At 33.0% G+C, this 27,887-nt stretch overlaps 1 protein-coding gene across 1 annotated transcript in view; it reads right to left on the reverse strand.

The window, feature by feature from the left end:
* Positions 1–22,975: 22,975 nt before the first annotated feature.
* The window catches only part of LOC150087223 (proto-oncogene vav-like), a 433,316-nt gene continuing 428,404 nt past the window's right edge, over positions 22,976–27,887 (reverse strand). Inside the window, exons 27-28 of the mRNA XM_090371895.1 lie at positions 25,560–25,693; positions 22,976–23,120 (exon numbers count right to left, since the gene is read on the reverse strand). Coding sequence (XP_090228021.1) covers positions 23,076–23,120; positions 25,560–25,693 — 179 coding nt within the window. The 3' untranslated portion in view covers positions 22,976–23,075. The remainder of the gene's footprint in view (positions 23,121–25,559; positions 25,694–27,887) is intronic.

Genomic DNA, 27,887 nt, shown 5'->3' on the forward strand with positions numbered 1-27,887 from the left:
TGCTTTTCTTAACAAATTCAAAAATTTTAGCATGCTAATTGCCTTACTGACAAAAAATTGCTCATTAAACTGGCATATCTCCAAAGTTGAATGAATTGAATCAACAGCTTCAAAGGCCAGCAATGACTATATTTAATGCAAACAAAAGTCCAGGGTTTTAGTAAAAAACTTATTTGTAGAGACAATGCATTATAAAGCACAATGTTTGAATTATTTGTTACATTGGAATCATTTTAGAAGAAAGTAATTTAACTCTTTCTTTGGACATATCTGCAAATCTGTTCTCATTTGTCTTCTCGGCAACAATTGGAAGATTACTTTCCAGAACGTTATGACTTGTATACTGGATCAGAAACCTATATTTTTATGCAAGTAAAATAACAGGATGACTTGAGTGAAGTCCCCAATACACTTCTGGATTCAGAATAAAGAAGAATATCTAGATTTATCAAATATTGCACTAAAAATGTTGATTACATTTTCACATTTGTACTATTGCAAAATAGGATTATTAACATTAGCAGCCAGGAAGAGTAAGTACACGACTCAACCAGATGTACCATCAAACGTGCGAGTAATGATACCGGAAAACATAAAATCAAATATATTCGAACTTTGCAAAAGAAAACAGACACACACACACATATATATATATATATATATATATATATATATATATATATGTGTGTCTATATCACACTAATCCCAAGTGTGATATATTGCTACCTGAATCAGTTATATATGACATGTACCTGCCATTTTTTCAATAAAAATTTTTAAAATGCATAAATTTGCCTTCTTTAAAAATTATCCAATTTGCTAACAAGTGGTCCATTGGTGGAAAAAGATTTAAACCACTGGGTTAGTGCATAGGTTCTTCAAATCTGTAACACTTAATTGTTTTACTGAGTGAAAACATCCCCAATCTGTCTTTGAGGTAGAAAAATTCGGCATCACATGAAAAACTCCAGAAAATATTTCTTCCATTATTGGTTCATTGTAACCCTGGGTCTTCTATGTCAGAAGGCACAAATTAAGTCACAAGAGGTTCCTGGAGATGTTATTAAACACTGAAAAATATGGGACAAAAATTGAATTTTATGAAATACATCTCCCAAACACTGGAAAACAATTCTTTTCACTTGCATTCCAAAAATATATCAAGGGAAAATTACTGGCATCACAATACTGGGAAATAAATGAAAATAGCATTGTGGAGCTATCTTATTTGAAATAAGATTAAATTACACACCAACTGTAAATTACACATATAAGCTGTTAATCTTATTTCAAACAAAATAAGATTAACAGCTTATGTGTGTAAAGTAATTCTATATCTTAATTAACACCTTAAAAAACAAGTTTTAATTAGAGGTTAACTTCTAATTAAAACTTATTATTTTGGTTAACTGAAGTTATTTAGCTAACCAAAGTGATAAGGTTATCATAGCTAACAATGATATTGTGGGAAACTCTTATGCAGTTATTCATTAAATATCCTCTCAATTCATAGCAAAAAAACCATACAGAATTACAGCTAAAGTGGGCCCTTGGCAAGGATAATCTTAGTCACATTTATAAAATTTTTGCTATACTCACTGAGAAAGCTTCTGTTATACAAAATTGCATTTTGTATAACAAAATGCAATTTTGTGTATGGTGACTGATTTAGCCCTTGTCACTCAGGTTAAAGATTTTCAGGCTACTGAAAGCACCTTGCCTTTAAACCTTAATCAATATTGGCAAGTACTACAACAAAATGAAAGTTTTGGCTTGTTCCAATTTATAAATAAAAACACCAATAGGCCATTGAACATTTCTTGGCATGGCATCCACCTTAATTTTGATAAACACTCAGTTTATCTGTGTCATGCTGGATTGTACCCTTATTTCAGCTTAAAAAGGCACATAGATGGGGAAAAAAAACCCACCTGCACATACACCAGAGATTGTGGACTATTGACAATGAATCAAACTGACACCAGTTAATGACTTTTACATACTGGTGGGTATTGCTCATCTGTGTATCAGAAGAAATATTAACAGCATAAAAGAAAGAACCAAATAGCTATTTGATCCCGATCCCAGATATCTATTGTACGGCCAGCAACTAGCTCCACTTCCAGGATGAAGTCATTATCTCTTTTCTCTCCTCCTACATTGAGTCTAGCAAGAAGCCATTGCTAGACAATGCAGTAGAATTAGCACCCACTATGTCAGGCACTTCCACCTACCCAATTTAGACTGGCTCATGTGAAAGAGTTTGATCAAAAGATGGTCCTGTGGAAAGTGTCTGCTGGACTGTCCTTTCTCTGGCCCATTATACTCCACAGAGGAGCTCACTTCTTGTTCTGCTAATGATGTGCTGGACATACGTTTAATATTTAAACTCTTTAGCTTGAGTTATCTATCTTCTTTATACATGGCTACTGTTTTATACATCAAAAGATTAATATTTGCATTTGTTTCAAATGCAATAATCAACAAACATAATGTTTCCTTTATAAACAGTTAACTGTCTTACTGCACCTGTTTGACTATGCTATGACCTAAAGTCTGTGGATCTCTTCTGTATCTCAAAACTGTTAATGCAGCCTACTACCAACGAGTTTTAAAACAGTTGAGAGGTATAATTCACTGTAATGATGTGAAGAATGGCTCAACTCCTACACTACAATAATGCACCATGTCACCAGCAATTTTTGACTGACAAAAACATTCCTATCATGACATACCCCATTATTTATCTGATGACCTTTCATTATATCCAAAATTAAAACAGGAAAGGAAAATGATTTGACAGAATTTCTTAAATTAACTCAAATGCAATGGATCATCTAAAAAGCATTCATAAAAGAAAGACCTTCAAAAATATTCTGATCAGTGGTGTGATGGAACAAGTGTGTGGTTGCTTATATTGAAGAATATTAACAATATAATATTAAAGAATAAAATTAATAGTTAATTTTCTGCAACACTCACCAAACTTTATGATCAAAACCTTATATGTATAAATGACCTTGTTTTCTTTCTTTGTGGAGTTACTATCAGTAATGATAGCTTTAAGTAAGCTAAGCAACTGCTTAAGATCTCTCACAAATTTAAGATCACATAAATGTGACAACTATTTTGTATATTATCAGAATCATGTTTTCTAACAAATAAAAAAAAAACAAAACAAAAAAAAAACACTTATAAGCAGCTGCATTTGTAAGAACACTAAGCTGTCCTGTAACAAACTGTATGATGTTGTGGGGGGGGGGAGAGTTTATTTGTACATAAAACTTTTGTACTATGAAATATATGTCCAATCTGGGTGTATTTGACTGTTCAACTTTGCATGAAATTACTGTTAAAAATCAAATCACAAAAAAGAGCAAGAAACCATTAAAAAATAAGATTCGTTACTTTGTTTTTGACATTGTGACATTGTTTTTGACATTAACTTATAGTTCAGAATTCCATAATATATTGAACTGTGGCTTTTCTATGCCCAAATCAGACCACTGCCACTAACAGGTATAAGTTTTGCTTCTGATCTTTATAGCTATTTTCTTACTGCCATCTATAATAAACTGTGTCTACCAGTACTTGAAATACATACAAGATATTAATGCCCATTTCAGGATTTCTAGATAATTCTCTTTTTAATTATATATAGGAATTTTGCCAGCAGGGATAAGGAGATAATTATCCTGTTATACATAGGTCTGGAAACTTCACTTTAGGAAGGATGTTGATTTGTTGGAATGGGTGCAGAGAAGGAGAACAAGATTAGTGAGGAAAACAAAAAAGGGTACGCTTACCATGAAAGGCTTCAGTTATGCAAACTGCAGCATCTGGAAACTAGGCACATGCAAGGAGACTTGAATGGGGTGTTTGAAGTTCTGAATGGATTTAGTAAGCTAAATGCTACTGATGATATCCTTCCTCTTACTCAGACAACACACACACAAGACAACATAAATTTAAATTGAGAAAGGATGAATGCAGGACAGATGTGCAAAAAAGTGCTTTCAGCCAGCAGATTGTTGGAATAAACTTCCATCTGGTGCTGTGGAAGTGGGTAGTTTTGAATAAATTTGAGGAACTAGACAAATTATAGAGAATGTTATTATTAGTAATATCCTCTATTTCATGTAATTCAGTTCCATTAACTTATAGATCAGAATTCCAAAATATACTGAACTGTGGCTGTACAGGTGATATGCTGTACAATTGTTGCTTTCTTACACTATTTGCCACTACTGATACTAAATGGGTACATTATCAGAAATGGGCTTGAAATGTGCACACACACAACCAATATATTTCACAGAGCACCCTACATCAAAAATGTAAACATTATTTAATAACATTGAATGTTAATGTTATTAATAATTACAAATAACATTCACATATAATTAACAATATTGATTTATTACGAATTAATGACTATAGCTCATCCTGTTATAGTTCATAACATGTCATGTAGTAGAAATTAGCACTAATGTGCACACTTTTATATAATAATGGGGATAACAATAAATAATTTATAATAACTACAAATTGTCAATGCTTATCCATTTTCAATAAATATTGAGGTATAAAACATTAAAACTCAAAAGTTTATTTTAATAAATTAAGTTATTGAATGATAAAACATATCAGTAATACTATTTCAATTTTGGACTAATTTTTCAACCGGAGGAAGTGGAACGAAACTTGTATTGGCTGTTTTTTTAAGATTATGAATATAATTAATAATTGTATTAATTAGCATATAAGTTAGTGCAACTGCATCATTTCTGTACATAGGCAACTACTAAAGTAGTTATAAATTGGCTTTATTAAGTATATCTCATATTGTGTATACTTCACAATGCATTACCATGATATTGCACTATCTTATTAATAATCTTATTAATGTAATGTAAGGTTGGTTGTCTAGCTTGCTTTTTTTTTTTTTTTTTTTTTTTAAACAAGATAAATGTCACTTCTTTCAATGTCCAGCAACTATTTTTGCCAAAACTTTACAACCTCCACTTATTTACAGTACAGGTATGTATACTTTAATAAATTTTTGCATCAAAAATATTTAACAAATCAAAATATGCAACACATGCCCAAGGCAATCATAAAAAAATTATGCCAATGAATATAATAATATGGTGGTAATAATAATAAGTAATGTGCATTGTGTAAGATGGCACATTATAGCAGGATGAGCTGTACTGAATCTATTATTATTTAGTATATGATGTAATTAAAAAACAATAATAAAATATAATCTATATATAAAAATACCTTTGAAAAAGTATTTTCTGGGCTTTTCATGTTGCAAATGGAAGGCAAGTATCTGACAGTTCTTTGGTCCCCCCCCCCCACACCCTAAGAAGCTTCACACCATTTTGTCTGCTATCTTGCATGGGGTCTTCTGCAAACTAATCAGGCCACTGGACATCAGTGATTAGGAAGACGTTTGTGTGGAAAATTCCAACTTCTTTCAGTGTCACATACTTAACACCTTTGAGATGTTCTAGTATTCTCTTGTTTTCTACATGCAGTCCCTCCACTTTTTGTTCTTTGAACATATATGAAGGGATTGTGCTCAGAAAGTGCTATGCCATTTTTTTCTTTTCTTTTAAATTTAAGTATAAATTCATATAGTCCCCTTCCTTAGTTACCTGGTAAGTCTCTGTACAAAATAGTTTTTATATATATAGTGCTATAAAAGAAAGCTTTCAGTGAGCAGCAGTAATGGGGGGGGGGAGGAAACAAAAAACTATTAAGCTCAGGTTATTCAGTTTTTTCAAAACTAGCATTCCTAAGGTAATTAAGTGACCTACTCATCACTTAATTAAATGATCTCATATTGGTGTAAAAGGTGTACAAGGCTCTATGGATGCTACATATTGAGATTTAGTTAACATGTAAAAGAACCCAAGCTGATTTATTCTCATTTGTTACTATGGCAGTTATAGAGAACAATGATATTGGCAATATGGTATAATGAGGATGTCTCCTGAAAACATCAAGCCATTACTAGTCCTATGAGATCACTAGCTGATGGAAGAATGGCTGATATGAAAAATTAAGGGTTTCCCCTAGTGAGTGGTACACAAGGAAAGAATGTTAAAGGGATACACAGTAGGATCTCAAGAAAACAATGTCAATAAAAAAAAATAATTGACATTTTTCATAACTTTAAAATTTAGGAGATCAACATTTAAAAATGTTTATATAATAATTCATTAAAACCTAAACAGACATTAACCTAGAGGGAGAAAAACTAGTACTTCTAAAAGAGTACAATTTTTATCAAGTAAAAGTAAATGATACTGTATTAAAATACATAGAGTTTGTACAGTTTTAAAATTCACATGGGAGAATTAAAAAAAATATATATATAAACAAAATTGTATGAGTCCAAATATAAAATAGCTATAGTAAATATGAATCACATGCTAACAAATATTTTAAAGAAGCTGTAGGCTGACATTCAGGAATACCAATTCCCTTCTTCTATTATCAGCCAGATTACTCTGGAAAACAGAATTCAAACATAATTTATTTTAATTTAGAAAATGAGTGCATCTACTGTATTATATAGTGACTGTTATCTTGGTATAATGAAAACAGAAAAATGTTTGTGAGTGCAAACAAGTCATTTTATATTAATTTTAGTTTCAGAATTTTATACAATATTTATTATATGGTTTTCAGAATACATGTCTGCAAGTATATTTTTCAGCTATCAACTCCAGATACTCCATTTGTGACTGGGTTTCTGGACTACATACCTGTGACCTGGAGTTGAATTTTTTTGAGGAATTTGGAAGTTTCTAAAAGTTAAAACTATATACATAAATAGTTATACAATATAACTATTATTTTTTTCCTATTTTGGGCTAGCAGTCAAACAGCATGTGATCATTATCAAAAATAAAATTTTTTATTATTATTTTTTTTTCAAATCAAATCTCACACACACACAAAACCCACTTAGTTATTTTTTTCTTTGCACTCTACATTTATATATGTATCATTTGATTTAGCTTGTGAATCTGAATTTCAGAGAATTTCAGCTTGTGAGAGCCTATACGCTCTTGAGTTTCAAATCTTGTTGAAAGGGTACTACTTTCTGATACTATTGTAAATATGAAAAACAAGGCTACTATTACTAGTAAACAGAGTTGACTGATGGCAGCATATCTCTATATGAAGTTTCAAGAGAAACTGTACCATGTACACGTAATTTGTTGATAATGAGTTGGGGAAACCTTAAAAATGTATATGTTCAGAAAGGATTAAACAGGAAATCTGAATAATGCATTCGAATTTAAATACAGACACAAGGGTATTCTTCAGTCTGCCACAAGAGATAAACATCAGATTAATACCTAGCCTCCAATCGCACAGATATGCACACTGCTTCTCATTCCCTAACATGAAACTTAACATTTTCAGAGGATCTAAAATATTAATATAAAAGTTTTAGGTTATGTTGTCAGTTCTGGAGTAACATTATTTGCATGTAAGAAAAATTAGCCTCATGGATACAAATAACACTGGCAACTAGGAAGATATTACAAAGCATTCTGTTTTTCACACAGTGAACAAAATATATAACTATTATATACAATGACATTTATTGTGTATATAAAATAGTACGTTATCTAAAAAAACACAACATCTCAAGTCTTATGACTCTTTCAGGCAGTTAACTCTACAAGTATGAAAGACAATGTAAAGTAAAAAATAAGTGTGCACAGAATTCTCTCACGTATGTATATAACTTTTTTTTTTTTGTACTAATTTATACAAGCCTGGGTAAGGTAATGTATTATCAATGACAATTAACAATAGTAAACAGAAAGATAATTCACAAGCCTACATAATATTCATTCAGTTTGCTATCTCTACTTAACAAGTATAAAGAAACAGTAATTCAACTTAACAAGGTCACCTTTACAAAGTATATCAAAGTATAAAATATAACACAATGCACACATACATACAAAGACTTTGTTAGAGCAGTTATCCTGTGGGCTTAATATTTCTATGTACAAGACTGTGGATGAAAGCTCCATGAACTTACAAAGAATGGCATTATTTGAGACAAGGCTGGAACATGAGATTCAACCTTACTGCTCCAACATTACGTTATGTGTTTCTGGTATTATTTTTGCAAAAAATACTAATAAAAGCTGACTGACAGTTAAATTAGCACTACCTTTATTTATTTCAAAAAATAAAAAAATTTTAACTACTACAATGTTGTTTTTCCAAATTAATATTTACATGAACTGTAAGCCAACAATAAGCAAAAAACTGTTTCAGAGAACAATCTGCTCCAACAATATCTATTAATTTCATCTAAACAAGACAATAAATCTGCAAATTATGTAAAAAATATATTTATATATAATACATTTATACATCAGTCTAGTATTGCACACTGCCATTACATAACTAATTTGTATAAGTTCATAGCCTTATTTATATTCACAAAAAATGCATGCTACACAAAAACATACTAGAAATATTATTCACTTTAAGCAACAAGTATAGGCAGAGAATTACTTTTTTTTTTTTAAGATGAAGAAAGTTTGCTTTAGAAAATACTAAACTCTTATGCTATTTAACTAATAGACAAAACAGTGTTTTTAAGAAATAATACAGAAAACTTATTTTTTGTACATTTTTCTAATTTTATAAGTAGTGTGAACTCTGTCATGCACTTTTCATTCTCATTTAAGGATACCTTTTCCAAATACAGTCTCCTTATGGCTTTTATAATTAAATTAATTTAATAATGTTTAAATGCTTCAAGCATATCTTTATTATAACATGTTATGAAAAGTGCACTAAAACACATCCAGCAAAGCATTTATAGAGTCCCAAAATAGACTACACATACAGTAAATTCAGTAGAACAAGCACTTAAATATATTTGGGCACCTCAAAATCCTTCTTTTAACTTTACAATAAGCAAGATATTTTTCCTAAAGTTTCTATCTACAATCATAACAGTTTACATTGTATACATTTGTGCATATATATATATATGTACATACATATGTATTTTGTGCAAATATATATATTGCACAAAAAAACTACAAAAAATCTACCATATACATTACACTACAATGTCTACAGAGATTAGCTATTCTCTGTTTACAGAGAATGCATAGCACTACAGGTTACTTGATGATCTTAGTAAAAATGGTGAATGAAGTACTGATTTTCTACTTATTTTGTAAGGACATTTCATGAAAGAATTAACTACCTACAGCAAAAATACAAAAGTTCTATGCATTTTCCTTATAATGAAATGCACATCAAACACAAAGCAAGACAATTTCATTAACAGTCCCTTGAAAAGTAATATTTACATTCCTTCTGAAAACATATTTACAAACTGATTACCCATTTGGCAAATACAGTTGAGTGATGGGTATGAAATATATATGCAGCTTTATTATTTATATATGTACATATAAATACTTACGTAAGCATTTATTCTGTAGGAAATTTGTTAACAAACATAATTCTGAAATTAAAAATGATGAAAGTTAAAACATATATTTATCCATTTTGCACAATTTTAAAGCTGCAACCTTTTTGCAAGAGCACATTCAGAATTAAGCTGAATGCTAAACAGTTGCATAATTAGATATTTTTGACACTTATAATGGTTTTAATGATCAGTTTGGTATAATGACCGTAGTTATACACTTTAAGAACAGACAGCAAAGTTTGGGGGTAGGATCACTTAACCTGACAAATCTGAAGTAGTGGACCAAAAAGAATTCACCAGATCAAATGAATAAGTATTGTATAAAAGCAGCATATCTAAACTGGAAACACAGCACAAAATTACAAAACATATTCAGGCATCTATGCTTATTTTTTTCTACTACAATTTTTTTAAAAATTAGTTTTTCTTTAAATTTTTAATTAATTTTTTACTGTAGTCATTTTGTATTAAACTTTTATTCTTTTTAATTTCTGGAGAGTATCATACAGAAGTGTTCTATGTATCATATTGAAGTAAATTTCTCTTATCCTTCTTCAAATATTGATATCAACATAGAACGTATTGAGCATCATAGTTCTGTTATATGCTATCAAATTCTATATATGCATTTTCATGCAAAATATATGTTTAGCAAATGTGACAATACACCAGTTTCTAAGTATATCTCATTAATTATCTATTTTTCCCAAGAAAACAAATTTAGAAATAGGTTTGAATTTTAGAGATAGAGACAGGATAATTTAATGATGTTGTACATAATAACGTTGCAGATTGCGTCCTTATTGAAAAGTGCACAACAATTGGCATACTAATATTTTGTTTGAAATTATGAGTGTATAAGTCTGTCACTTATTATCTGTAGCAATTGAAAATGACATACTTGATTATGATTGATTCAGAGAGAGAGAGAGAACTATTGCAGACTGTTAGTCTATTTAGTTATTATTTTATTATTATTATTATTTTTTTTTGCCAGATTCCCTGATGTAGCAACCACTGCAGTCATGCAGGCAATACTACATTGGGGAATCTGGCAGAAGGCTCCAGGATGGGATCTCAGAACATGAGATGGCAATCCGGTCTGCTGATTCTGAGCACTCCGTGGTCACGGAACACTATTGATCCTCTCAATACGATACTGACCCACGACGGGATATAGAAATCATTGACCGCTCACAAAGTTACCATCAGCGAGTATGGCTCTAATCACTCCACATATCCAGTTGCCATGGTAATTTTAACCGCAATAAAGGTATACGTACACATCCTATCATGGAGGTGGTTATCCTGCAATGTGATAAATGTTAGCACTCACCCTACATACACGCCCTGCATTCACAGCTGCACGCATCTAGTTATAACCAGTGATTATCCCTATTGTTGCTTGCACTCATGTCACGCTTTGTTTGCCTTACATGACCATGCCCAGGAATTCTTTGTTTCATAATAACGTTTGTATTCAGCTGATGAAGAGTCCCCTAAACTCAAAAGCTGCTGTTTTGCTTTATTTTTATTTAATTTAGTCTAACTCAATTTGTATTTGTGTTTTATTCATATAAAATCAGGGGATAACTAACTATACACATATATATATATATGTATATATATATATATATAAAACAATGAAATCAGAATAAATGCAGGATGCCTTCAGTATTGGTTAGATTTATTTTAACTAACACCTAAACATTATGACTGTTCCCAGTTATGCGTTACGTACAATATATTTACACTTGGTTACAATTCCAGACATTTTCACAATTTCTGAAATATTTTTAATTCAATAATGATGGCAACTGTCTGTTTCATAAAAATAGCTACAGACAGTATGATATTGTACATAATACTTTCATTAATGTGATTTTTTCCACCATATTTTAATGCCCAAAACTTATGGCATCAAATTCTACTTGAAAGCAAACATTCTTCATTTAATATCTGACTATAATAAAAGAAATTTTCTTCCTTTTTCGCTAAAAATAAATAACTTCTTAACATGACATTAAGGAAGTTATGTACAATTATTATTATGAATCACTTAACAAAAATGAAAATAAATATCATAGAAATTAGGGATATATATATATATAGTGGATTCCGCTTATTTGGGCCACCAGTTAATTGGGGCAGCCATTTATTTGGGACAAATTTTAAAGAACAGACCCAATCGAGAAAATAGCCAGGGTTTCCTTTGCTTAATTGGGACAACCTGCCGTTTAATTGGGGCAGGAGACCGCAGCACTCGAGATTACCCTACGATTGTCTTCAACCATACCACATGGTTTGGTCGGATTTCTGGAGGTCACAACCATAAAACAATAGTTAGCAGTCCTCTGTTTATTGGGTTTTTCTGTTAGTGCATCGATCATATAAAAAAATTAATTTTCAGAATCTGCTCTTCATTCTCATTTTTAAAGCTTTGTAACTTGTTACTCTGTTCTCACTTGTGCATATCGTGTTATTTCGAATTTGTGTGTGCCGTGTTCTTTATTATTGATTTCTTATCTTTTTTACTGATTTAAATTTTAACCCCCACCCACAAGTGTCAGTGAACAGAAATGTCAACTAGTTAGTATGTACATATTACAGCATGTATTAATTAAGCTATGCACGTAAGCGTAAATTTATTTTTATTTTGCTAACCTGTGGAAAATATTCTTCCAACCTTCACGTATCCATTTAATTTTTTAATTGGTAATGTAATAAAGTGTAAATTTGTACTTAACACACAGTATATCTTTACTTTTATAGCCTGTGGATAATATTCCTCCTATTTAGAATCGCTGTTAAATAGAATTAAACTTTATTTCACAAACGTGATCACAGTGACCAGCGCTTATTACATATCGTATCATAAATTGTACTTTACTATTGTGAGTCCATCGTTAAGTGAGTTGATTGTACAGAAAATCAATCGTAAAGCTGTATTTTTAACTATTTACGTGAAACTTCGCATAAGTGGGGTAGCCGCTTAATCGGGCCAAAATTCACTAGTCCTGATGTTTCCCAAATAACCAGAATCAGACTGTGTATATATATTGTAAACAGCCAGCATTTTCAAAACAGTAAAGTTAAACACCTGCATTTCCTTTAATGACTATAATATTAACTGTGATATAAACAAATTAAATTTTTAAATATATATACATTTAAGTACATGCTTAAATTATATATATATATCATACATGCTATTGCTTTCTTAATACCATGAATATTCTCTATTTTACTATCAATAATAAATAAGCATATAAAAAAGGTCTCGCTTAAAAAAAAAAGTATCATTACTTCTCCTAGAACTGAACTGTGACGATTAATTTCTATCACCAAACTGGACATTTAACATTACCATGTATATTATATTGAATATGAATTTTTAAAATAGTATAGTATAAAACAATGTGTTTTGTAGGCACTTGTTACTTTCCTACCTTCCTGGGGTAAATATAGATCTTTGGACAATTTTAAGACTTTAGAAGAAACTGTACTTGGTAAATTGCTACAATGGATAAAAGGATGGTTGAGTGGGAGAAGACAGAGGGTGATAATCAATGGGTGCTGCTCTTTGTGGACTAATGTTATTAGTGGAGTCAAACAGGATTCGGTGTTGAGTCCACTGTTGTTTTGTATATTTATCAATGATATTGATGAAGGTATATCAGGCTTAGTGTCGAAGTTTGCAGATGATACAAAGGTTGGCAGGGTTGTTAATGACAGTAATGGCAGTGTGCTACTGCAACAGGATATAGAAAATTTGGGCAGATGGGCTGAGAAGTAACCCCAGAGAAATGTACCAACTATGTGGTACTACACTAAAGGTGGTAGAAAATGAAAAAGACCTGGGAGTAATTGTGCAGTCAGATATGAAGTTTTCTGAGCAATGCAGACAGGCTACCAGGACAGGTCATGGGGTTTTGTCAATAACATATAGGAATTTTGCTAGCAGGGAAAAGGAGGTGATTGTCCCTCTGTATAAGGCAATGGTCAGGCTGTGCCTTGAGTACTGCATACAGATCTGGAGGCCTCATTTTGGGAAGGATGTACAGAGCAGGGCAACAAGATTGATGAGGGGGAATGAAGGGATCCTCTTACCAAGAGAGGCTTAAGTTCTGCAAATTGCAGTGGCTAGAGACTAGGCACCTGCGCGGTGATCTGATTGAGGTTTATAAGGCCTTGAATGGGTTAAGCACGCTGAATTTTGATGGGATTCTTCCACTTGTTCAGAATATGAACCTAAGGAAGCATAAATTCGAATTAAGGAAAGACAGATGTAGAATAATGACAGATGTGCGGAAATTTGCCTTTAGCCAGTGGATGGTTAATTGCTGGAACAAACTTCCATCTGTCGCTGTGGAAGTTGATAGGTTAAATAAATTTAAGGAGGAACTGGGTAAACATTTAGAGGGAGTGGTTGTGTCAAATTTTTTTTTGGCTGATGCTGCATAAGCTCATACACTTGCTTTCTTGCATCACATGCCACTACTACTACTATTCTAAGAATGTTATATTTCAAAGGTGGAAAAGCTGCAGTTTTAGCTTCATTAAGAAGTTTAAAATAATTTTAAAAAATGTAATTTACTTTGATAGCGAATAAAAACTTAGCTACTGCTGTACAGAATGCAGTTTTGATGTTAGTTGTGAGATAGATGGCCTCATTTATGCTACAACTGACTCAAAGTAGTAGCAGAAGTTAGATTATATCTAGCAATAAGTCACAGCATGCAGAACATATCGTTCATTCAATGGATAACTCCATGTTATCAGTTTTCCAACTTAAAATCATCACACTGAAAAAAATTAGGGCATACTCACCAAAATTATTTAAAAATACAGGTAGTTTCAAGCAGATTCTCCTGTCTGAGGCTGGTACATACTATTCCTATATTTCAAGTTCAAACATTTGAAATACAGGAATAGTTTGTTGGTAGCTGACATAATTTTTTTTAAGAATTGTAGAATGTTTCCTTCTTTCTTATTGAAGTCAAGTTTGCTGTGATATAATCTACTGCAGAGTGAAATGGCAACATCTTTTGGACATGTGTGGGATGAAGATATCAGTTGTATGGGTGCTGCAAAACTTGTGTAGGACTGGTATGCTTTGGCTTCCATTTATGGTATTTATGAAGACAGCTTTGAATTTTCCTCACTAATTTTTCAATATGTTAAAACATTAACTATTTACTTCTAGGCAATAATTTAACATATTGGGAAATTAAAACTGGCAGTCTTCAGTCCTGTATGCAGCTGTTCTGAATGGTTTATATGTTTATTGTGTTTATTAATTCGTTTGGATAGTAGTCATACTAACTACCAACAAACCTTGCTACACTGGCAATGGACAGCTTATCTCATTATTTTGTGGTCTGACTTCAATTGGCCTATATTGAGCTGCTATCCTTTAAAACATTTCAGTTTTAAATTTCAGTTTCAACTTTAATGGAGGTTAGTGTTTAGTGTCGTGCAGTATGCCTTTTTTGTTTGCTTGCAGGATTATAGAACTTGCAGATAACCATTTCTGCAATTTTGTTCATTACTTATTGTTTCAGTCATGAATTTTTATTTTTGTTTCTTTTCAGGAGGTTACACTTTCTGGGTATGCCTATAGCACTGATGGGATGGGACCAGAAACTGAGGAGGTGTGTGAAAGCACACTTTAAAACCAGTTGCAGATATCTTGTTGTCATGTTTTGAGCTGTATATTGGGATATGTTCCCAACAAGTGGCAGGAAATTCCCTACAATTCACACATCACAAATATCATTAGCATATCAAACTCATAGTTTTGAGTTAAAACTTAAATCCTCCATGGACTCATATAGATTTTGCCCTTCTTACTGTATAAAGAATTTATTCTGCCAGCTAAAACAAGCTTGTCCTCTAAATATGTTACATCAGATGTGGGCAAATTGCAACTCCTTTGTACCTTACATGTGGGGGCATCCAAAAAAAATATTAAATAAAAAAATTAAATTTACTTAACTTGCTGGTCTTTAAATTGTTATTATAAGTTTATTATATATGCATGAAAATGTCTCATTACAAAAGTGAGATTAAATTTCTCTTGTTGTGAGAAGGGTCTGGAAGAAGTGGTGTACACGTGTGTGTGTGTGTGTGTGTGTGTGTGTGTGTGATGGCTAAATTAATCAGTGAAAAGTGGTCTAGCAGTACACAGAAAGCCATTCTTTCATATTACAAAATAACCTATCACGTTCACATTTTTAAAATGCTTAATTCATATATAAGTAGTATAAATAGGTTTAATCCAATATGAATAACAAGTTTTAAATCTGAATGGGAAGAAGAATTTACATTCACTGATAGGGATGGCAAACCTTCGTAGATTTCATATCGCTAATCACTAATGGCAAAGTTAGTAATTATAAGTTTTAGAATGTAACTACTGAAAAAACATGGAATTTTCATCTCAATACCCCCATTAACTCAAAATTAAGCAAAAACCAAGCTTACTACATTAAATTTTGGGCTAAATAGTCAGCATACACTACTTTCATCATTCGCCAAGGAAGTTGATGCAGCAAATCTAGTTTTGTTTATTTCTTGGTTACTGTTTGTGCTAAACACCCACATTGTGATGGAGAATTTAAAAAGAATACTGTCAAAGTAATTTCATTATTAGATTCAAATAACTTGAAACTTAAAGAGACAGGCATAAAAATTTAAATTTCATGCCACACTGAAGAGAGCATATTTCTCAAATCAGTCTTGAAATAGAGAATAAGATGTAGATTGATTTAAAGAGCTGTGCAGCAGTCAGTATAGATCTCTATGAATCAAAAGACAGTCAAGGTATTTCACAATTATCAGCATTTGTTGTTGTTTCTGATGATGTAATTATGAAAGGAAAATTTTGGATATAGTGCACTAAAAAAAAAAAAAAAAAAAAAAACCTCATGGTATTGATGTAAAAAATGCAATTAACAAAAGTTGGTGTATTCCTAAATACTCTTGTATGGTAACAGCTCAAGCATGTGCTTATATAATTCTACATTCTGCTTTTCTGCCTTCATCAACCTAATATTAAAAATAGCAAGACTTTCTCTTTAAGTAACTCACCTAACTATCTGTTAGGTTAAACGACCATGAAAAGTATAGACGAAAGATTTTATAGCTTCTTATATTTAAGTTTGTTCAAAAAATTGACTTTATTCATCCTGAGATGCATTCCAATCAAAGCATGCCTGGAAGTTTGCATTACAAGCAATTCAACCCTGGAGAGACTGTATAAGGCTTGTAGAGTATAATTTTTCTCAGTGTAGTCTGTGTTTATTAAAGGAGAGACTACTTTTATAAGGATGGGATATACTTAAAAAATAGAAGGGTTCCAAGAATATTTGCTGATGCTATTGAGGCAGGTTGGAAAATTTCAAGCTTGGGTGGGAGAGGCATGCAAACTAATAAATTAACTACAACTGCAAACAAAGGTGAAAGTGACTCTTGCACTGCTTCTGCTAGAAGATGAAGCTGCCTGGGTAACTAAGAGTAAACAAACAGATGTGCGAGTGTATCTCGAGTTCACAAAGGAGGAATCAAAAGGGTGTTATGAGCAATTACAGACCTGTTAGCTTAACTTCTTTCAGAGAAAATAATGGAGTCACTGGTTAAACGAGTAATGCAGAGCCATCTAGACAGGAGTTCAGTTATACTTCAGTCACATGATAAATTTGTTAGGGAACTCCTTGCCTGACCAATTTTACTGGATACTATGATGCAGTAAACAAGGAAACAAATGCAAAAATAATTAATTTTGATATCATTTACTTTCAGAAAAGCTTTGATACTGTTGCATATAAAAGACTACAATACAAATTGCTGCTATGGATAAAGAGATGGTTGAGTGGGAGGAGACGGAGTAGTCAATAGATGCTGCTCTTTGTGGACAATGTTATTAGTGAAGTCTCCTAGGATTCAGTGCTGGGCCCATTGCTGTTGTTTTCTATATTTATTAATGATAATGATGCAGGTATATCAGGCTTAATGTCTAAGTTTGTAGTGCAGAAAGGCAAAAGTGCCACTGCAGCAAGATTGAGACAAATTAGGCAGATAGGCTGAAAAGTGGCAAATGAACTTTAATATTGACAAATACAAGGCATTACATATGAGGAGTAGTAATCACAGACTGACAGACCAAATCTGTGATACCACACTCAGGACAGTGGAGAATGAAAAAGACATGGGGGTAATCATGCAGTCAGATATGAAGTTCTCTGAGCAGTGCATACAGACTCATCCTAACTGTCAGTGATGTACAGGAATTTTTCTAGCAGGGATATCTCATTCTATAAGACTGCATACAGGTCTAGGATGTAGATCTGCTGGAATGGGTGCAGAGGACAATGAGATTCTTAAGGGGAAAAAAAGGGTGCTCTCACGTTCTGTAAATTGCAATGTTCGGAGACTAGGCACCTGCGAGGTCTGATTGAAGTGTTTAAGACTTTGAATGGATTGATTAAGTTCTATGCTGATGGCATCCTTCCTCTTGCTCAGTCTGCATGCACGAGTGAGGCATAAATTCAAGCTGAGGAAGGATGGTTTCAGGATAGATAAGCAGAAGTTTGTCTTCAGCCAGTGAGTAGTTGACTGTTAGAACACACTTCCATCTATTGTTGTGAATGTCGATTAGTTTGAATAAATTCAAAGAACTAAACAGACTGTTGAGGGATATGGACAGGTGATTTGGGAGGTTTTTGTTTTGATTGATACTGGCATAAGCTTGCTTTCTTGCATTTGCCACTAATACAATGTATAGTTTTTATGATCATTTAACCAAACATTTAAGTGAGGCCAGTCACTTAAAAAGAAGTTCTTGCTATTTTTAGTATTCAATTATTAAGAGACAGTAACTAGCAGCTATCAGGCTAGAATTATTGTCAATGTTAATGAAAACATTTTCTGCAGAAATGGAACTTTTGAAAATCCAGGAAGCTCATGATCTAGAGATAATGATGCACAAATTAGAAGGTACAATTGAATTCCAGAAGCTAAGAGTAGGTAGTACTTGAAGCGTGTTTGTTTGTTTGTTTGGGAATTTTTTAGGTGCATTGGCATCTATGGCCATAGCACGCCATACATATGGTAGTACGTATGCTATTTCTTTACAGATCAAGGGTCAGAAACTGGTTTTTGACTAGCTAAAGGAGGTGGCATACATTGATCACTTTGAGAAAGGTAAAAAGTGTTTGAGACATTTATTTTATTGCCCAAAAGTGAAGTAAGTGTTAGAGGGTCTTCTGTTGTGGCTGGTGTGAAGAGATTCTGACGTTCTATTACAAATTTTGTGCATCCCACAAGAATATGCTTCACTGAAAGCACTGTGTTACAGTGATGCCATGGAGGGTGAATCCCCCTCATAAAAGATAACCATGGGTAATATTAGTGTGACCTATTTGCAGACGAGCTAGTATTACCTCCTGTTGTCGAATTGGACTGAAGCTTGAAGGCCATTGCTCAAGATTTGGCTTGATACTTCGAAGCTTATTTTTAAGTTGGTTTTGCGATGTTAACTGCCACTGGTACATGCATTTTTCCTGGATTATTCGTCTATAACCTTGAGGTGGAACTTTCCACTTGTCAATCGGGTGGTAAGTCAGCCGCTTTTGCAGCATTGTCCGCTAATTCATTTCCTGGATTTGCCATATGTCCTGGGACCCAACAGAAATGTATGGTTCTTCCAAGCTCAGATAAAGTATATAAAGAGTTTGTTATTTCTTTAACAACTGGGTGGGTGACATTCATGGTGTTTTCCAGGGCTTGAAGTGCACTTAGAGAATCAGAGAAAATAATATTGTTTTCAATATTGGAGGACTCGATATACTTCAGTGCAACTTGAATTGCCATTGGCTCAGCAGAAAATATACTGAACTCATGTGGCAGTCAATAGGCCAATGTGGTGTTCGGAAAAACTGTGGCGATTTCAACGTGGGCATCATTCTTTGAACATCTGTATGACCTACAACTGTATGAAGTTTGGAATTGCTCCACTATTGCTTGGTACAGATGAAAGAAATTTTCTCTATGTAGTGCAGATTTATCCCATTTATGAAGGTACATCACATGAAGGTGGAGTAATGCTCCATGGAGCAAGGAGAAGTGGAAGGGTATTTGCAATATTATCAAAAGTCAGATTAAGTTCTTCTCAGGCATAGATCTAATATTATATGTATAGCATAATATAAGTTGTTGCCTTCTGATAGAGAGAGGGAGGTTCATGGGCTTCAGCATATAGACTATGTATTGGAGACATGTGATATGCTCCTAGAGCAATGCGTATTGTGCTATGATGAAGAGTATCAAGTCAGCAAAGGACAACAAGTCATGCTGAGCTATACACTGGTGCTCCATATTCAAGTTTTGATCTTATTAAGGCTTTGTATAGTTGTAATAAAGGTAAGATGATCAGCTTCCCACTTTTTTGCTGAGAGAACCCGGATGATATTTAGTATTTATTGGCAGGATGCTCTTAGTCTTTTAATATGCTCTAGAAAGGCGTTTATGATCTAAAGTGATTTCTAAGAACTATACGCTGGAATGAACTGCTATTGGTTGGCCATTCAGTTGTAGTTCCAGATTTCTGTGAAGTTTATGCTGGCAGCAAAAATGGATGCACAACAATTTTTGAGGATAAAGTTGTAAACCACTGATTTGTGCCCATGTACTGATCTTATTTATTGCCCTTTGTAACTGTCTCTTGACAGTATTCATGTTTTTGCATGACAAGAAATACCAAGGTTATCTACAAACAGTGCCTTATTGATAGTGTTTGGAAATTGTTCAGCAATGGTGTTTATTACAATTATAAAGAGTGTAGCACTGAGTACAGAGCCCTGGGGAACTTCTTGAAAAAATAGTTGGGACAGCAAAGTTTTAAATCGAACCTGGAATGTTTGCTTGTATAGGAAGTTCCATATGAAAATCGGGAGATGACCCTGAAGTCCATGGCGATGTAATTCGCAGAGTATTCCATGGTTCCACATAGAATCATAGGCCTGATGTCAAAGTAAACCATTACATGATGTTCCAATCTAAGGAATGCATTCCGAATGGAGTTCTCTAGTCTTACTAGTATATCTATTGTTGATCTGTGCTTGAAGCTAAGTATTTACAACTTAAACTAGTTGTAAACTTATTACTAATTTTGGAAACCAACTGAGTGCTCTATGAATCATTGCATTGGACTATAAGATTAGTTACCTCAAAACAATGCATTTTATAGAGATTCTTTGTGATGCATTCACAAGTTATCAATCTGATTTTAGAAGTGGTATGACCAAAATTCAATTTTATGAGGCTAACTACACAGATCACAGTTATTTAAATAATATCAGTTTTATTTATTATAAAAAAAGATGTAAAATTTACTATGAAAATTTCATATAAAAATATTTTTTTAATTATGGTTAGTCAGTCAGACCACATCTGTTATTTTTTGAATGCAATAAAGTCATAAAATTGGTTATTTTATTGTACTACTAGTTGACTTTTCATGGCTCCTGATTTGAGAAAAATAACAAGGGTACCACTAATTTTTATTTTGCTATTAACCTCTAAATTATTTTAAGAATGTATTCCTTTGACAACATTCTTATTTTGTTTAACACCTCTCTCTCTCTGTCTTGTTGCTATAATAAATGTACTGGTTTTATTTTTTTTAGTAGGTTTTTACTTGGCTTTTCCATTCTGCCAACATGTTATTTAATATACAGTAAACTCCCATCATAACACTCCTGCTTATGGTACTTATCTGTTTTTAATACTCTTGACTTCATTGTAAATCTTGTGAAATTACATGCATTTTTAATGTCTACACCCCCACCACTGCTGCTGTTTCAAATGCTTTCATGCTTATATTGGCATTTTTTTATTTTTATTTTATTTATTTTTTTTTTTCAAGTCCTAAGAAGGAATAAACCTGCATATAACTAACCTTTCTTTCTTTCTTTTGATTCTGGTAAAATGATGATAGAGACGAAATGGCAGGAATTATTTATGGTGCCATTTGTTTACTTCAAAGAAGTCAATCCTGGTGCAGGTAAAATTTGTTATTTTAACTCTGGATTTAACTGGCAGCTTTGAGGTAGAAAGGTGGCTCTTTATAATTCAAACATATGTTAACTTATTCTCAATAAAAGATATAAAAAAAAAAAAAAAAAAAAAGAAGATTCTGCTTATAGGACTCTTCAGGCTAGTCCACTCAAAAGCATAATAAAAGAAATTTATTGTATTTCAATTTCACTATATTTTGGCAGCATGCAGTTGGTAAAGAACTGCATACCAATGCAGCTTCATTTACTTTTTTTTTTTTCTTAATTATTGATTCAAATCTCTCTCTCTCTCTCTCTGTGTAAAATTTTAATTATTAATTATATAGAAGATTAAACATATTTAAAATATTAAAGCTAAATTATTCATCCGAAATCAAGAGTAAAATATATTTCTGTAGCAAACTAAAATTAGACAAATGATAATATAAAACAGAATTAAAAAATGGTTAATATACAAATTTACAAACTGATGAATTGTTGCATGAAAATAGTTGGCTATTTGACTGCTGTTAACCTTAGGCAATTCCATCACACTGGAAATAGGAAGTCTGGACTAGAAATCAGTATGAGAACAAAAGTGATGGATGATCTATTCCAAGAATGCCATAGAAGATCTGGTCTTGAAAAAAAATTATTAAATATATTGAAGGAGGGCAATGAAAATTCAAGACCCAGATTAGTTAACAGTCCAGCTCATTGGCAGTAAGTGACATCAAACTGAAGTTTAGTAATTTTATTAAGCAAAACTTGACTAGAAAATGACATGAAGAGAACACTTGATGGCTGAAATTGTTTGTACAGCTTATTTGCTAACAAGCATTTATTTACATTTTAAATTTATACAAGCTTGGCTTGTTCACAAATAAGTTGATTAGTATAAATTAATGTATAACTTCTCCCAATCTGATCATTACACTATTATTCAATATAAAATTGTGCCAGGAATCAGCATTGTATTATAATGAATATTCAAGACGGTTGAACTGCTAAATATTTTTTGTGAAAAATTTTACATTGTAATACCCCTATTTACTATAACAAAATCTGTTATAACTTAGAAGTTTTACTAAATGAATATGCCTTAGCAGAAGGTGTATTATTGAGGTTAATTACCCTTAACTTCTTTTGAATTTTATATCCAACCAAATTATAACCATCTGAAAGCTGTTTTCATTACAAAGAAAAACTGATATCCAAAATTAAAATACTATACATCAAAAATTAATGTCTTCTATATAACCACCTTCAAAATTATTTCTATTTCAAAATTATGTAATCAGGAACTCTAGCACTGCAAAAGCAGTCATTAACAACTATAGAGAGGACCAACACTGGATCAAAACTTTATGATCTAAAAAATTGCTATACAATAGAAGAGGAGTGAATTGAGCTTTGCTAGTGTTGGATATTTCCCCTCTTCTCTCCTTTGGTGAAGGCAGTTTAGAAGATCAGAGGTGTGTGTATGTGTGAAGAAAGAGCTATCACAGAAGTTCTATTCAGTCAAGAATTTCTTTCACATATGCTAATGGAAAGTAACCAACCTAAAAAGAAAGAAAGTAAAACATTATGGAACTTTAAACATAGCCACTGTGAATATAATTTAATTTAATTTTTGCTTAATTACACTGAACAATATTTTTTTTTTTTTTGTACCTCCAGAGCAGAAGTTACAGATTCTAAAGGAAATTGATCTGCTGATTTCAAAAATACCAAAATTATGTATCTAACAAGCCTCCATTGAAAGACATATTGAAATTTTAGTAACTTAATGAATGACCAATTTCAAATATTATATAATAATACATATGCCATCTTAAAAATGAGTCATTCATTTTAAAATACTTTAATCAAACATACAATGTGCTACCTACATTCTATTTCCTTACAAATTTTTGCCACTCGAAGTGTTATCTTCTTTCCTTCTTCCATAAAATCCATGCATGGCTGGTTTAAACCGTTGCCAGTTCAGTATCCTATAGCTTTGTTTCAAATACATCATGTTTGAAGATTTTCTTTATTTGAGGTCCAATGAAAATTCCTTCTTTCATGCAGTTTTGCATCTACTAAACTTGGAAACTCTTCCATAAGGTATCAGAATCCACTTCCTTTATTATCCAGAGCCTTCAACAAAATTTTTCATTAACTCAAATTCTATATACAAAGGTGGAAGAATCTTTTCTGTGGTTCAATTAGTGGAACATATTTCATATTACTTTTCCCTGATAAAAATTCCTCCCTCTTTTCCTACTAATTCCCAATGTTTTTCTGTTGTATGGCTCTCCCACAAACATAAAAAAACAACAGTATTGTATTTTGTGAAAACCCCTATAAGACCAGTGAGTAATCCAATTACCTTAAGATCAACAAACATTCCAAGAAAATCATGGTACTTTACTGCACTCAGGACTTTAGTCATGTTTCTTTCGAGCCGATAGCATAAAGTAGAGGAACTGATGGGAATGCATTTCCACTGTGCAGCAAAACTGCTTTTAAACTTAATTTGGAGTCATCAATAGATATACACTATTCAGTAGGATTCTGTTCAAGTCCCAATTTGTTCAGAAGACCACTAATATCTTTTTAGAAACATATATCATCTTCTGTACTGAAATATTTTTAAACACTTTGTGACGTTTTCGATATACTGCAATTTTAGTGCCCATTTGAAGTAATTCCACTATTGTAACAAAGAACTAAGGAGTTTTTCTTGCTGTTTAGATAAGTTTAAATCACAGACTAAATTATTCAGCACTTCTTACTTAAATAATTGAAGTGCATTATAATTTCTGGTTGGCAGTCAAAATCTGTTGAAGTGCAATGGGCCCACAAAGTCTGCAACACAAGAATCCACTATAATCATCACTGCATTCTTTATCCCATGATTTTGGGGAACCTAGCTGTTCATTGTGTCAGACAGGCCTTACTAGATGTTAGGATATGTGATGCTGCGTTTGCTCTTTCTGGACATCTGATATTTCTGTCATGCAGAAATAACAACTGTCAATGTGGTTATGCAGTTCTTGCCACACTATAGGGTACTTTTTTTTTAATTTTCACAGTTAGCCACATCCTTAGATTTGTGGTGCAAGTAATACAGCACCATATGTTGAGTCCAAGTTTTGTCCTGATCACCTATCTTGCAATCAAGTACACAGAATATGCAATGGATATTTAGTAATACCATAGATTTTCTTCCTGAGTTTTAGTTGTAAGATGTCCACACATGTAGCAGAAAGTGTCAGGGTAATTCAGGCACTTCCTTTGCTTCTGCTTAAATCTTTTAATAATACAATGCTAAGCAAAACAGAATAGGCAAACAATGTGCAATAGATACACAGATAAACTGTACACTCACTCACACCACAAATGTCTTTCTGTTAATGAGAGGTGGGAGGCATATAGACAAGGTTGACCAAATTAACCATACCAACCTTTCTGCCATCTATGGGCACCTGCAAACATTATTATTTGCAGATAATACAAAAGATCAGTGTCATATCTACTTCCCTAAATTGTAATAAGATATACATATTACTGATAAATACAAAAACCTGTATATGTAGAAATTGTGAAGTGATGTAAAATTTTAAGAATTATTTTCAAAATTAATAAAAATTAGTAAAAATTTCAGAGCTGCAAGGCTCAATAACTTCCACGATTTTTCAATATATTAAATAAAGTAAGAGATTACCTCAATCTTTTTCATGGAATACTTCCAGACATTTGGAGAGAACTGACTGGAAGTATTCCATGAAAAAGATTGAGGTAATCTCTTACTTTTTTTTAATATATTTTTTAAAAATTAATGTATAAAAATTGGTAACAGCTAACCTCTTAATGGAGTTAAAAAAATTGTGTTGCCCAGTGTCATTATTAGTCCTTCATGCAATGTTCCACTATTACATTAGTCTTTGCTACTCTCTTAATATAGTTATTACTGATATTGATAGACATTTAAAAAAAAAAACAAAAAAACTTACCCTTTCTTCAATTTGACCTTTCCACCAACCTTTCTCACCACCTGCTTTACTAACGATTGCAATCATATCTCCTTTCCTCAGTGATAACATATTGGGTGAAGTAGCAGAAAAATTATACATAGCTACGGCAAAACCTAAGGGGGCTGAAATGAAAAAAAAAAAAAAAAACTTAAGTTTTCTGTTAAACAAGGAGGCAAATGGCCACTTTTGCCTCTGCCATTTTCCATATTCGTTATCTGAATTTAGTAAAATTATTTAGCTACCAAATATAACATCTTATAACATGTTCGAGAGGCAACCAGAGAAAGTAATACTCTTGATCTGGTTATCAGCAGTGATCATTCATGCATTAGGAATTTGCAGATAAAAGAACCACTAGGTGGCAGTGATCACAGTGTACTGGCGTGGGATTAACTTAAAGATTTAATTACCATCAGGGGTAAAGGAAAGGGTTTTTGCTTCCGTAAAGGCGAGTACAGTGGTCTCCGACAGTTTTTAAAATCTGTACAGTGGGATCAACTGACGATGTTACCAACAGTAAATTCTAAGTGGGAAGCAATTCAAAGAATTAATCGTGGAAGCTACTAAAAGTTTCATACCTATTAAGAAATACTGTTCAAGGTTTAGGCCTAAATGGTTGTCAAATGAACTAATGAGACTCGTAACAGAGAAGAAAAATGCATGGGATGCATATAAATTATCAAGTGACTCAGAAGCCTATGGCAGATATAAGTTAATCTGTAATCAGGTCACAAAGGAGGTTCGGCAGGCGAAGGCAGATTACAAGAAATCCTTGGCAAAAGATGCTAAGAAAAACAGCAAGGATTTCTTTACTTATATAAACTCTAAAAGGAAGGGGATGAATCTGATTGGTCCACTTGACATCGATGGGTCAACTGTTGATGATCCTGCTCAGATAGCAAACAAACTGAATGAGTATTTTGCATCTACATTCACACATGAGGAGTTATTAAGGTTTGAAAATGGCAGAAGGTTATCAAATTGTAGCAGGGTGCTTAATGATCTTGTAATAACTGAGAGCAAAGTGGAAGAGAAATTGTTGAAGTTAAACGTAAGAAAAGCACCTGGGATGGATGGAATCTATCCAGTTATATTAATGGAGGCGGCAAAGCAACTAAGCAAACCCTTAGCCATAATTATGAGAGCATCCTTGGACTCAGGGAAGGTTCCCACAGACTGGAGAAGTGCAAATGTATCCCCAATTCACAAAGGGGGATCGAAGGGTGACACGAGTAATTACAGACCAGTTAGTTTAACTTCTGTTCTGGGTAAAATAATGGAGTCGCTGGTTCAAGATGCATTGCAGGATCATCTAGACAAGACTGCAGCAATAATTCAGACACAGCATGGGTTTGTTAAGGGAAAGTCTTGTCTGACAAATTTTATAGGATATTATGATGTGGTTACAAAGGAACTGGATGCAAAAAATAATTTCGATATCATATATTTGGATTTCAGGAAAGCTTTTGACACTGTTGCGCATTGTACAAATTGGAGCAGAATGGTATTAAGGGTAAGTTGCTACAATGGATAAAAGGATGGTTAAGTGGGAGAAGACAGAGGGTGGTAATCAATGGGTGCTGCTCTTCTTGGACTAATGTTATTAGTGGAGTCCCACAGGGTTCGTTGTTAGGTCCACTGTTGTTTTGTATATTTATCAATGATATTGATGAAGGTATATCAGGCTTAATGTCGAAGTTTGCAGATGATACAGAGGTTGGCAGGGTTGTTAATGACAGTAATGGCAGTGTGCTACTTCAACGGGATCTAGATAATTTGGGCAGATGGGCTAAGAAGTGCCAACTGAAGTTTAACCTTGACAAATGCAAAGTACTGCATATGGGTAGAAGTAACTCCAGAGAAACGTACCAACTGTGTGGTACTACACTTAGGGTGGTAGAAAATGAAAAAGACCTGGGAATAATTGTGCAGTCAGATATGAAGTTCTCTGAGCAATGTAGACAGGCTGCCAGGGCAGGTCATGGGGTTTTGTCAATGATATATAGGAATTTTGCTAGCAGGGAAAAGAAGGTGATTATCCCTCTGTATACGGCAATGGTCAGGCCACGCCTTGAGTACTGCATACAGGTCTGGAGGCCTCATTTTAGGAAGGTTGTAGATTTACTTGAGCGTGTACAGAGAAGGGCAACAAGATTGGTGAGGGGAATGAAGGGATCCTCTTACCAAGAGAGGCTTAAGTTCTGCAAATTGCAGTGGCTGGAGACTAGGCACCTGCGCGGTGATCTGATTGAGGTATATAAGGCCTTGAATGGGTTGAGCACGCTGAATTCTGATGGGATCCTTCCA

This window comes from Mastigoproctus giganteus, chromosome 4 (genome assembly GCF_048544385.1).
Source record: "Mastigoproctus giganteus isolate SK-2022 chromosome 4, ASM4854438v1, whole genome shotgun sequence".
Classification (NCBI taxonomy): Eukaryota; Metazoa; Arthropoda; class Arachnida; order Uropygi; family Thelyphonidae; genus Mastigoproctus; species Mastigoproctus giganteus.